Genomic DNA, 12,399 nt, shown 5'->3' on the forward strand with positions numbered 1-12,399 from the left:
ATCACGTACAAGGGACAATTTCTGTTAAAATGTACAGTCATACAACTGTTAATTTACAGATATTTTGGAGAGTGTATTACAGCTACGGTGGCCTTCACGCTTTAAAAAGCTACTCTCTTGCTCTTTTCCATCTCAGTTTTCCTTTTTCTTGGCGAAGAAGACAACTCCTGTTCCTGAACACGTGTGGTCCTCCATGTTTCCTTCTTCAAACTTGCCGAGTCCGGGAAGCGACGACATCCGTTAGCAGGTTAGCATCACCTCTGAGTTAATCATGTGACAGTTAAAAACGCAAAAGGTGGAGCAGTACGTCCTGTACGTCCCTCACCGGCTAACGTATTTCAAAATGGCGCATGACTATAGAGCGTCTACCCCAGTTCATGGAAATGCAAATCTAAAATGTTCAAGCAAAAAGGAATACTTGAAATTGATGGTGGTGGTGAACATTAATATAAAAGGACAAGTTTGTGAACGAGCACCAGAGATTTTGATAATGAACTAAACACGTTACACACTGGCCCTTTAAGGGAAACAGATCCAGCCAGGGAGTGATCTGACTCAGGAAATACTTAAGAGGTAAAACAGGTAATACTTATTCAACGCAGATATTGTGGTTTAAAACAAGTGAATATACACAGTCAGATGTAAAGAAATCTGGGTCAAATCTACAAACAGGCATTAGTAGTGTCAAATATATATTCCAGCCAGTCTGCTCATGATTTGAGGATGATAATAAGGTTGCCCAAAACTGAAAAAACAATAATCTGTGTTGGAGATTGACTTTTTTTTTTACAAATTAAAACAGGTTTTGGCATCCGTATGTGTTTCTTTTAAGTGTTCTTTGAGGCAGAATTGAGATTTTGAAGTTAAGAGGAAGAAGAAGTGCTGTTTGAAAGAACTGAGTGTTCATGTTAGAGTAAAAAGAAGAACAATACGTCTAAAACAAATGATTTGGTTTCTCCCTTAGCTGGTAGATCCAGACCTCCCCGACATAATGAGTCCACGGACTGTGCTGAACAGATAAACGAGCAACAAACGTTAACACTGTTTTCACAGAAACACACTCTTCCTCCCAGGTGTGAAATGGATTTTTGTCCTGAGTTGAAAACGAGACGTAGCACAGAGCCGCCGCGGACGATTAAACAAAGAAAGAAACAGGTTTTAAATAGATGTCCGTTCCCTGCTGTGACAGAGTCCCAGCGTCATGGCAGTAATGGGGGGGGGGGGGGGGGGGGGGGGGCACCAGCTGGTCACTGCTCGGTGGATTCGGCTCTCTTCTGGATGTAGGAGATCTCCAGGATGGGCATCAGCAGCTGGAAAGCGTCCTGGATGTAGGACGCACTGTTGGACGCCTGTGAGGGAAGAGGAAGCGTGATATGTCAACGCGAGGCTGTATTTTAATATCATTCTGACATATATTTGTCTTTGTGTAAAGCCCAAAAGAGCTCAACAGTGACCGCCCACTTTTTTAACTGCTCTGGTTCCCGAAGTATGTTTTTTTGACCATTCAATTGGTCCATTGACTTTCCAAATAATAATTATATGTAGAGTTGTAAAGGCCTGTTAATAGATAATGTTGCTAATTGGACCTTTTCCAGGACTGTGTGGGGGTGATTAGACAGAGTGGATTACATCTTCCTGAGTCCACTGTTAGTGTTGTTGTACCTGTTAGGGCGGGACAAATGACACCTTAGTCATCCTTTTTGGTAGAAAGTCTTAAAATAGCAACTTGGGGGGGGGGGGGGGGGACAACTCTCCGCTCACTTGTATTGCGTGAAGGTTTTCTCCAGGTCAATTCTTTTCTGCTAGCAAACAACAAAAACATCCATAAAAGCTTCTGTGTGGGGGAATTACTGGAACTGTTGGGCCTTTGTAAATTATAGAATAGGGTCTAGACCTACTTTATCTGTAAAGTGTCTTGACATAACTGTTGCTATAATTTGATAATATAAATAAAATTGAATTGAAAATTAAATTGAATTGACAATTGAATTGGTGACATTCTCTTCCAACAATGTAAATAACCCAGAACTTAGAGGGTCATTTCCGTTTCTTCCAACCTGGACCCTATTTCCCTATGTTTTTGTGCTTAAGTGACTAATGACTAATGGGAACAACAATCAAGGGTAAAGCGAGACGTTTTGGGTCATCTTTCCACTTTTCCAACAATCACAACTCTTGTTTTGGTTGAAATAAAAACCAATTAGTGACTTCGGAGCTGTTTCTGGTTAAACAGAAAGTCTCAAAGAGGTCCATCTCAGGCCTATCTCTGGAGGGAAGTGAAATGAACTAAAAGTAAAATCAGCCAAAATGTGAAAAAACCTTCACATGTCCAAAAGGAACTACACATGCAGTAAATAAAAAATGACGGTGTGAAAATGACTGTGGTATTGTGTCTTTGCATTTTTTCCAAGTCAATCAAAAGCCATTTTTAGAAACTTACCGGTACTTGACACTGTTACCTGTTATACAGGCAATGAAACGGATAGAAATAAAATTGCAGCAGTGCAATAGTGGGACTTCATTACAATGTGTGTGATGGTGCTGTGGCACAAACCTCTAAAAAGACTCCTGTTATCAGCGGGTTGAGGACGTCTCCCTTCTCGTTTGACTGTAAAACAGAAAGTTCAGATCGAATAACACTCAGCTCTCAGGTGAAACAAACAGCAGCAGTGATTATGTGTCAAAACGGAGAACAGCAGCGTGGGAAATAATGGTCCAAAAATGAAGTAAAGATTCCTTATTTTTAAATTAAACAAAAGTTTAGGAGGACATTTAAGCCCCTTTGCAAATGATGTGCACCTAAGTCTTCCATAAACCTAGGATCCTACACTTCCCTTGAATGATAATGATGCTGAAAATACTGAATGTATAAAGGAAATAATGATGGTTTGATCCTCAAAAGATTCAGTAGTTTGGTTGGCAATGGACGTCATACTAATTTCCCATATCCAGTTCTACTCTGACATTAAAATGCAGTGAAATAACAAACTCTTTGACCATCAGAGCTACGTTCAGAATCATCGGACTTACCCCTGCCGTCGTTAAGCAGGAGGTGAACTTTTTGGAAAGCAGTGAGATCTCTTTACACAGGACAACCGTTAACCTGAGGACAAGACGACATGAAAAACACAGACGTTTCATTCAAATGATCACATATGTGCAATAATATTACAAGAATCATACATCATGTGCAATATGTTCTGTCCCGTCCTAAGTAGGTTTTATTTTATCTATTTTATTGTAACAGTGTCTTCACTGATTTTTGTTGACTTACAATAAAAGTTCTATTTAACAAGTCTTTTGACTATTCATCTTGTTTGTATCTGTAATGCATCTTCAGTTTTGGCACTCTAAACTTCACTGTAAGGTCTCTGTGCGATGATGATAAAGGTTTATCTGATCTTCTTGTATCTACAGTACAGATGGAACTGTGAATTTGTCCAGCATGGCTCCCCCAGGCGTCTTACTGGGAGAGGACGCTGGCCTCTGTGCTGCCGTTGTTGAAGAGGATCATCTCAGCCAGTTTGTGGAACAGCTCGATGGATCGAGCCGTGAGCTCCGCCAGACTCCTGATGGCTGCGGCATGAACGTCCTGACAACATTCAGGACAGACAGACAAAATAAAATAATGTCAGTCAGTCATCAGGGCACAGAATCCACTGTGCCTGATTGTCTCAGCCGCTCCATTAATATCATGTCGCAGCAACACTATGTGTGTGTGTGAAGTTCTGAAAAACTGTAATCAAAATTGTAACCACTTTATCAGCACTGCCGTGACTCACTGTGACTTCAACAAAACTACAGAGCCGATGTAGTTAGCCTACACTTTTGCACGTGTGTGTGTGTGTGTGTGTGTGTGTGTGTGTTTGTCGGAGCCCCGCTCTCTCAAATATCGCAATAAACATACACATACATATTTTTTTTGTACGACTTATTCGTGCATAACTGCAAAGTATTGCGGGAAACCCTGCAGTATTTATTAACTACTATGTTCGGTAATTTCTATATGTATTGTAGTGTTATATGGCGTGTAATCAGGGCGTCATTGGAAATGAGAGCTTGCCCTCAACTGGCCCTCCCTGAATAATAAAGGTGACATATATCAGCATACCTCTACAGAAAGGCTTTTCTTGACATTGTCCGCGCTGTCTTCCTCTTCCTCGTCTGGTCGGCTCATGTCAGTGATCTGGCTGCAGGTGCTCCTACAGGCCTGGTGGGAGGTTAGAGACCAGTTTATTAACAAAGCAACACTGACATCAGACTAGACTGCTTAGGTTTCTGAGACACCAGTTGACCGCTATACAAGCAGGAACGGAGCCATCTTATGGAATCCAAAGCAACAGACTAATCATAGGCCCCGGAAGATTATCTGGGCCGATATTGGGCAATTTGCAGATTGTTTTACCGTTAAACAATAAAGTTAATAATTAAAAATGCGCTACTTTGGCTCCGCTACAGCTCTGTTAGCAGTCTGCAACACTTGCAATGAACTGGTGGCATGTTTAGACTTCAGGCAGATATTTTTGTTTTTATTTATTGCTTTTTTTGACTCTGGATTCTGTATAGTTTCAGTTTTATTACATACTTGCTTAAATTGTTTATATTATGCTTGTTGGCTTTTCCCCTTTTCTTTACTTTAATTAATAAGATATTAAAGTTCACTCAGTTCTGATGCTTTCACTATTCTGCTAAAGTACTACAAATTGCTTGTTGAATTTAAAACAAACGAAATATAATAATTTCTTTATTGAACAAATTGAACATTAAATTGAATAAAATAGGCACCGCTAAAAAATGACTTTTTTAAAGTGTAGTTTTCTACTGATATTTTCTTTCAACTTCCACAAAAAATAGTGTCTATCACGATATATCGCAGCCTTTCGTAACATGTTTTTTGCACCAGTTGATATTGCACTGACAATAATAAACGACTACATATGGTGCAGCCCTGACTGGTACCTTGCTGAGTCTGTCAGCTGTGGCAGTGACACTGAGACCCTCCAATGCCTCCGTCAACTCCCTCTCAAACTCTGAGCCGTCTTCGTCTGGAGAATCAGAAATATCCAATCAATCATCTCAGGTGTGACATGAGTTCTGGAATATGTACATACAGTACATGATGCTGTACTTCCCTTGGAGTGCTGGTATTTTTTTTTAACAATTTTACGGAGATGTTACCTTTCTTCTCATCCACTTCCTCATCATCAAACTCCACCAGGGAGAAAGAGTCCTTAATGACATCCAGCTCTTCTCTGAGCTGAAGCAGCTCTTCTCCTGATAGAGTGGTCAGCACTGACTTCACCTACAACACACAAAGCAGACACACACAGAGACAGACACAGACACACAAGCGTTTTTGTGTTGAAGCTGTTTAGCAAGTTAAAAAGAGTAACATAACAACAGGAACAACTGAGAGACATAGAGCGAGAAAAATAAAAAAAAGTAATAAAATAAAAGTTTTTTGCATGTTGAAAGAAGAACAGGCTAAACAAACCATTTCTTCAAATGACACAAAGACATGTCTCAGCATGTCATATTAAGCAGAAGTGGGGGAAAGTCACACAAACAAGTCTCGGGTCACTGGGGTGAGAATCAAGCAAGTTCAGTCGAGTCACTGCTCCAAGTCAAGAAAGTCACAAGTCACTGATGATCTGCTGCTGTTTCCACGTTGAAATCAGTTTAAAAAGACAGTTGTAATGAAAAGTCTTATTTTATTTTCATTATTTCAACAAAAACAGCTGGAGCCGGTGGCTTAGTAAAGACTCCAGCTGTCTGCAGCCTGCTGCCGTCTTATATTTGACATTTTGTCATCATCAAAAACCTCCTTCCTCTTTAAATAAAGTGTCTTCAAACTATTTAGTCATAATGGTTTCATGGCATTAATGGCGTTCTTCAAGCATGCCTGACTTTGATGGAACATGCTATGTATCGTACTTTGTAAATGACGCAATCTAAATATCATATAAATGTTAAAATGTAAACAAAGAAAAACCTCAGCCAAAAAGAAGATTAAAAAGCCCTTTCGAGTCAAGTCTTGAGTCTTGAAGACAAAGTCAAAGTTGAGTCGAGTTGTTTATCAATGTAAGTCAGGCAAATCTCAAGTCCTCAAATTTGCAACTCGAGTCCAGTCGTGAGACTTGTGTGTCCACCTCTGATATTTAGCGTTCAGTTTTGGAATTAAACTCCCATCATACCTTGGACTCACTGTCTCGAGACAGAATCTCCAGCGCTTCGAGGTGTGAAAGGCCCTGAAATTCATCGAACAGCATCCCGTAGTGAGCGGCCGCCTTCTTGTGGGACTCTGAAACCTCTTCATCGGCAGTCTGCAGCTCCTCGCGCTCCTTAGCCTCCCTCAACACCTACGACAGAATTTTGAAATAACCCTTTGAAATAACTATGATTTGATACTTTAAATGAAATTGAATTGAAGTTTGGCCCCAGTCTACCTACCTGAGACAGAGTGGAGTTCCTGATCATCAGTCCTTTGGTCTTCTTAAAGCCGGGGTCGCCTTCTGCTATCACATCCATCGTCTTCTTCCCGATGAACTCCAGAGCATCCAGACCGCCTGTGATCACCGTCTTACCCTGAGAAGAGAAGGTCATATAAATTGTCTGACAAGGTTTTACAGACCAAACAAGTCAGGAAAATATTCTAAACCCATGAAAGAAAAAACTAAATTACGTGATTTTCACCTCACAGCACAGAGTCACGCTATAATTTACTGTGTTGCAACATTTTAAAAGGAGGAATTCAAAGTGAATGGACTTGAAATAATGCAAAATAGTGGCGAGTAACTGGAACAAATGGCACTGCAAAGCTATTTCTTTTAATGTTTTCAGTATCCATGCTACACGTAAGATGCTGTTCTACTCTTTTTTAGCCCCATCATGAAAAACTGGATGTGTCTGCGAACTTCTCTTTTTCCTCCTTCCAAGGAAGAAAAAAAGAAACACAGAGGATATTTCAGCTTACTGTGTTCTGGACGACGCTGGTGAGGGACGACAGCATGCCCATCGCACTTCCTGCCGCCGCCGATCCATCGTCTGCCGCTCTGTCCGTCTCACTGGTTTCACCTGCAGAAGAAGAAACAAACGCGAGACAACCTGTTACACAAGGTTCCCACAATCTGGAGAAAAATGGGGGGGTGGGGTGATAAATTCCCTCATATTCATTTATCTTTGTGTACATGAAGGGTAGAGCCAGGTTAACGCATGCAACATACTAGTTAACCCACTCAATATACATATAATTATATGCATATAATATATAAAGGCCACTTTATGTTTCTGCGTGCAATCTACGCCATGGGGACCTATATCTACTGCAGACCAAGCGCTCTATCGCTCTCTGCTAGAGAAATGTTAATTGTCCTCACTTTGTTACAAAAAGCAGTAAAAATATGTAAAGAAAAAAAATTGTTGCCGTGGGTACGTGGAGATACGGACCCTACGCCATAGCCTGATGTGCACCTCTCAAAAAATGAAACTACCTGTCGCAGCAAACAGCGGAGTCACTTTGTTTCTATCACTACAGTATAAAGCAGCATGGTGGCCCAACGGTGGCCCAACGGTGGCCCACTGGTGGCCCAACGGTGGCCCAACGGTGGCCCAACGGTGGCCCAATGGTGGCCCACTGGTGGCCCAACGGTGGCCCAACGGTGGCCCAACTGTGGCCCAACTGTGGCCCAACGGTTAGTACTGTGACCTCACAGCAAGAAGGTTCTGGGTTTGAATCCAGGTCGGAACGGGCCTTTCTGTGTGGAGTTTGTATGTTCTCCCCATGTTAGCGTGGTTCTCTCCGGGTGCTCCGGTTCAAAAAACATGTACGAGGTTCTCCAGTCAGTGCCCTTGATGAAAGCACTGGTTCAGATCTAGAGTTGGTCGCCGGGCGCTGTGATTGGCTGCCCACTGCTCCCTTGAGGGATAGGTTACATGCAGAGAATGAATTTTGCTACAAGTACAGTATGATAACAAAGTACCTTTACCTTTTAACTCTAGTTGCTACTGGCTCTGAAGCCAATGCCTTCACTCTCTCAGCTCGCTCTAACACACACAGACACACAGACACACACACACACACACACTAAATATACTTCATTTTTTGTTGTTGTTTCAAACAAGACTCTAACTCTGTTCTCCCAGGTAAGAGTCCTGTGTTTTTTTTGACCCAACCCGCCTTATAATCTCCCACGCAGAATTTTAGCACTACTGTGATCGCATCAAAATCACTATATTTAAGAGTTTTCGACTCAGGTACTTTCACAAAAAGCCCCTAGGTTACATTTTGGTGAGAGTTACGCTTTAAATTTGTCAACTTACGTCAATAATTACTGCTGCCAATAGAGGACACGTCGCTATAATATATGCTTATACAAGCAACCTCTGGGAGTGTATGTAAGGGAACATACACAGAGGTTGGTATAAATGTGACCTTAAAACTAATCAATCTCTCATATGTGTATACTTTGCCTAGAAATCTATACGCATACGCACAAACTCACAAACACAAACACAAACACAAACACACACACACACACACACACACACACACACAGGTCCTGCTTTTCTCTTAAAAAGAGATCAACGCACACACCAACGCACAACTGTAGACTTTAGGACGGTTACGTAGGCCACGGCTGCGTGGACCCTCCACACAACCATAAATCCCGCTTTTACCTTGCTGTTTCTTCTCTTCGTCCACTTGGGCAGAGAGTTCGGTCGGACTGGGGATTCCCAGCGATGTCTCTGCCTTCTCGATCACCTGAGTGATTCCTTGGCCTGGACGGACAGGAGAGACAACAGAGTTTAAGACGTAACATTCAGAAAGACAGTGAGGTGAGACAGTGGATTATCACAAATAATACTCAATGTAGGGCGGAAAAAGTGAAAGAATAAGACATTTTAGAGTAAATTCAAATGATTTCTTCAAATAAATGTATTCACAGCTGCATTTACCTTACAAAAGTATATTATATTTAAAGTAGCATTTGGGATCATATATCCCAATGACATAACTTCAAGTCTGCATTCTGAACTAAGTTGTGGGGGTGGAGTGAAGTCTCAAGTATTTCTGATTGAAATGAACACTTATAATGTTACACAGCATGTGTTAGTACAACATTATGGCTCTAACGTTACGTTAACGTCGGTACAGGGGAGAGTGACAGGCCGCGGCTGGAAATGGGAAGAAGGACAGAAAATATTTTTTACAAAATGAATGACAGTTAAATATTAAGTGCCACAGATATCGCGATGACAATAATAAAAAAATAAAAATACATTGTGCATCCCTGCCATACACATTGTAAACAACACAGTTACAGTCGGTGGTCCATACTTACCCACAGTGGCCACAGTAGCTGTAGCTGTGGATAGGATGGATTTGCCCCAGCTGCCCCAGTATCCCCAACCTCCCTGAGACACAGTGGACTCACTTGGGGTCTGAAAGCGAGGACGTGAGGAGAAGAGAGAGAGAGAGAGAGAGAGAGAGAGAGAGAGAGAGAGAGAGAGAGAGAGAGAGAGAGAGAGAGAGAGAGAGAAACAGTTACATTATAAAGTGCGGTTTTCTAATGATAATTTCTAGCCTGACATTGTCGGATGCTAGTCAGAATATGAGTCATTGGGCTGTGATTATAACTCATAACATAACTCTGACATAACTCATATAACCCATGAACTTGCAGTTTTATTTTCTAAAATATTCACTATTGCTAAACATTGTGTTTTCATTGTTCCTGACTGTTTAAATGCTTATCTAAATAAACAGTGGACGTATTTAGAGAACAAAGGAGATGTATTCATTATGTCATGCTACTAGCTAGCACTAAGCTACTACGGTGATACTTAGCTAGGTTAGCTACTAGCCGATAGCCCCAGCAGTTTAGGAAACGCTAATGACATTACATCCACGTTACAAGCTTTACAGAATACATCCATCCATACACCCTTTGGATGTATCATGAGATAATACCATGGGTGTAATAGAACACATGGTGAATTACACCCATTAGCTATATCCGTTATTACAGCTACAGGAGCTCTGGAGAAGACATAAGTGCAGGGCACGTTGCCCGTGCAGTGCAGGGCAACGTGGGTTGTAGTGAACAAATTCAACCCAAGCGCTCTTTGGTGACGTGGTTGATTACGTTACATCATCTGTCAATCATTGTATAAAGCCCGCCCTGACAACTTGATTGGTCCGACAGCTCCTGTTCAAGCATAGTTGCTTCACAACGGCTCAAGTCCGGACTGAACTTCCCAACCTCAAAAGTTGTGGGCGGGGCTAACTTTGGCTGGCATCCAGGCTAGATAATTTAATATATTTTTTTATTATTTCGCGACGTGTTTATTAAAACCCAATATATTGTGCAGGCCTACTGACCAACACAGAAAGTGCTTAATGCTCTCAAACATTTGGCAAGGCATGCCCGCCGCAGACGCTATGCGCCCTTTTCTAACCAGTATTAACACCAATCATCTCACCTGTAGCTTTGCTGGCTTCTCTTCCACTTTGGGCGTCTCCTCAGCTTCGGGTGCAGGCGTGACGTCTGGTCTCCTCCTGGCTTTCCTCGTCGGCGCCACGTCAGTCGAGTTGTCCGGCGTGGTCAGCGAGGAGCTGTCGGCCGTCTCTGCAGGAGAGGCATCTTGGGTCTCCGGTACCACCTCTGGACCCTCCGCTGCTGTAGCTTCGCTGTCTGACATCTTGATGCCTTAGTTCATGCCTTCAGAGGGAAAGTATAACAAACGGGATAATATCGGCCGATATATCGGTCAGGCTCTGTAAAGAACAACTGCGCAGACGAGACATAAAGATGTCTCTGAGGCTGCGGAAAAAGCCTCACGATGCCTGTGGGGTAGCTCGGCACGTGGATACAGGCCGGGGACTGATCACCCCCGGCAGGGTCGCCCGAGCGAGGGGGTCTGTTGATTGAAGACCCAAAACTACTGTTGACCTCAGGTTTATCACTGATGACGTGTCCAAGTAGCACCAGACGTGTACGTTAGAACCATAATCGCAATCTCACATTTTGTCAATATTGTGCCACCCAAATTCTAAGAGTTACTTTGTAATAAAATGCTTCAATTCCCTTTCTGGGTGAAACTAATTTCCTTTAACCAGTCCTTCCTAGTGGTATCATGTATTTCCCAGAATGCATTTCAACAGCACCCAGGGAACAGCAGCCAAGACGGATAATTTGGCGCATGTGTGACTATGCCTTTAAGCTGTTGTTTACCTGTGCAGCTGAAGATAGTGTTGGTCTAAAGTCCAGTCTGGGTTTTCTAAAACTCATACTGCAACAAAAAGGGGGGTTGAATTAAAAAAAATAAAGGAGTATACTGTAAGTGTCTACAAGTACAGTAGCCTAACGTTAGCTCTGTGCATGCAAGTATTTCCTTCAGCACACACAACAAGAACAGGAACTTTAATTACGAAACACGTTACATAAACTCTACATTTAGACATGTAACGTTAAGTCACATATTCCATTAGTAATTAGTATTCCTATTACTAACTTAACGTTAGTTTAATTGCTATGCATGCCTAACTAACTAACTAACTAACTATGCGATGCTGCGTCAGTAGCTTGTGTTAGTTTGACGAGCTAACGACTATTTGGCAATATGGCTAAAAGGACCGTCAGTTGTTATTATCACTACGCTGTTATAGTAATTACCAACGTACAACTTGGTCGGAAAACAACATAATGTAACGTTAAAGCAACATGACACTGTTTTGGGTACAAACTCACCTTTTCTCCTGTCAAAGTCTTGATGCTAGCAGTGGACGTTAACGTCAACGTCAGCCCAGCCTGCTAACGGTTTCCTTCCCAAAATCAACAACACGAAAGGTTTATCTTCTTTATTTCGGTTTGCACGTATGTTTCTTCACGTTAAACGCCCTTTCGTTTTCCAGTAAACAGGTCAATGGTTCAGTTTTTCCTCTTTCTTTTTGTCCACCAGGATTAGCCACGTCACATTTTGTTTTCACTGAACAGGTCCAACAGCCGAACTGAGATCCACAGCTTCCGGTTACCCTCTTCAAAATAAAAGCATTAGCGTGTAAATGGGATTCTGTACCGCGATACGTATGATTTAAATTCAGTTCAGTTCAGTTCAGTTCATTGTCATATGCACCTTAGTTTTTACGGTCATTTATTTCTGTTTTATGATTTATTGTATTTGAAAATAATAATGTAAAAATTAGCATGTCATCATATTACAACAACATTTTTGTACTTTATATAATATACTTTGTATAATAGTCTGTAATACTGTGGAAGAGGATTAGGGCCAAACTCAGAACTCATGCCCATGTTTTCCCATGTGGCCCTAATCCTCTTCCACAGTACTACAGACTATTGTACAATTCATAAAATAACGTAAAAGTTAAAAATAAAA

General features: G+C 41.7%; 1 protein-coding gene and 1 long non-coding RNA gene across 2 annotated transcripts in view; one reads left to right on the forward strand and one right to left on the reverse strand.

The window, feature by feature from the left end:
• LOC116701147 (uncharacterized) overlaps positions 1-4,105 on the forward strand; it is an 11,362-nt gene extending 7,257 nt beyond the window's left edge. Inside the window, exons 2-3 of the long non-coding RNA XR_004334836.1 lie at positions 137-247; positions 3,418-4,105. This is a non-coding gene — a long non-coding RNA (uncharacterized LOC116701147). The remainder of the gene's footprint in view (positions 1-136; positions 248-3,417) is intronic.
• On the reverse strand, positions 7-12,020 carry fam114a2 (family with sequence similarity 114 member A2). The gene is made up of 14 exons (XM_032534680.1): positions 11,751-12,020; positions 10,483-10,721; positions 9,342-9,441; positions 8,677-8,778; positions 6,974-7,074; positions 6,451-6,585; positions 6,195-6,359; positions 5,179-5,302; positions 4,960-5,045; positions 4,112-4,210; positions 3,468-3,592; positions 3,031-3,103; positions 2,555-2,608; positions 7-1,349 (listed from the first exon to the last, which is right to left on the reverse strand). Exons 2-14 carry the CDS (start codon positions 10,699-10,701, stop codon positions 1,248-1,250), a joined length of 1,485 nt encoding a protein of 494 aa, XP_032390571.1. The 5' UTR covers positions 10,702-10,721; positions 11,751-12,020; the 3' UTR covers positions 7-1,247.
• Positions 12,021-12,399: the final 379 nt, after the last annotated feature.

This window comes from Etheostoma spectabile, chromosome 13, assembly GCF_008692095.1.
Source record: "Etheostoma spectabile isolate EspeVRDwgs_2016 chromosome 13, UIUC_Espe_1.0, whole genome shotgun sequence".
Lineage (NCBI taxonomy): Eukaryota > Metazoa > Chordata > Actinopteri > Perciformes > Percidae > Etheostoma > Etheostoma spectabile.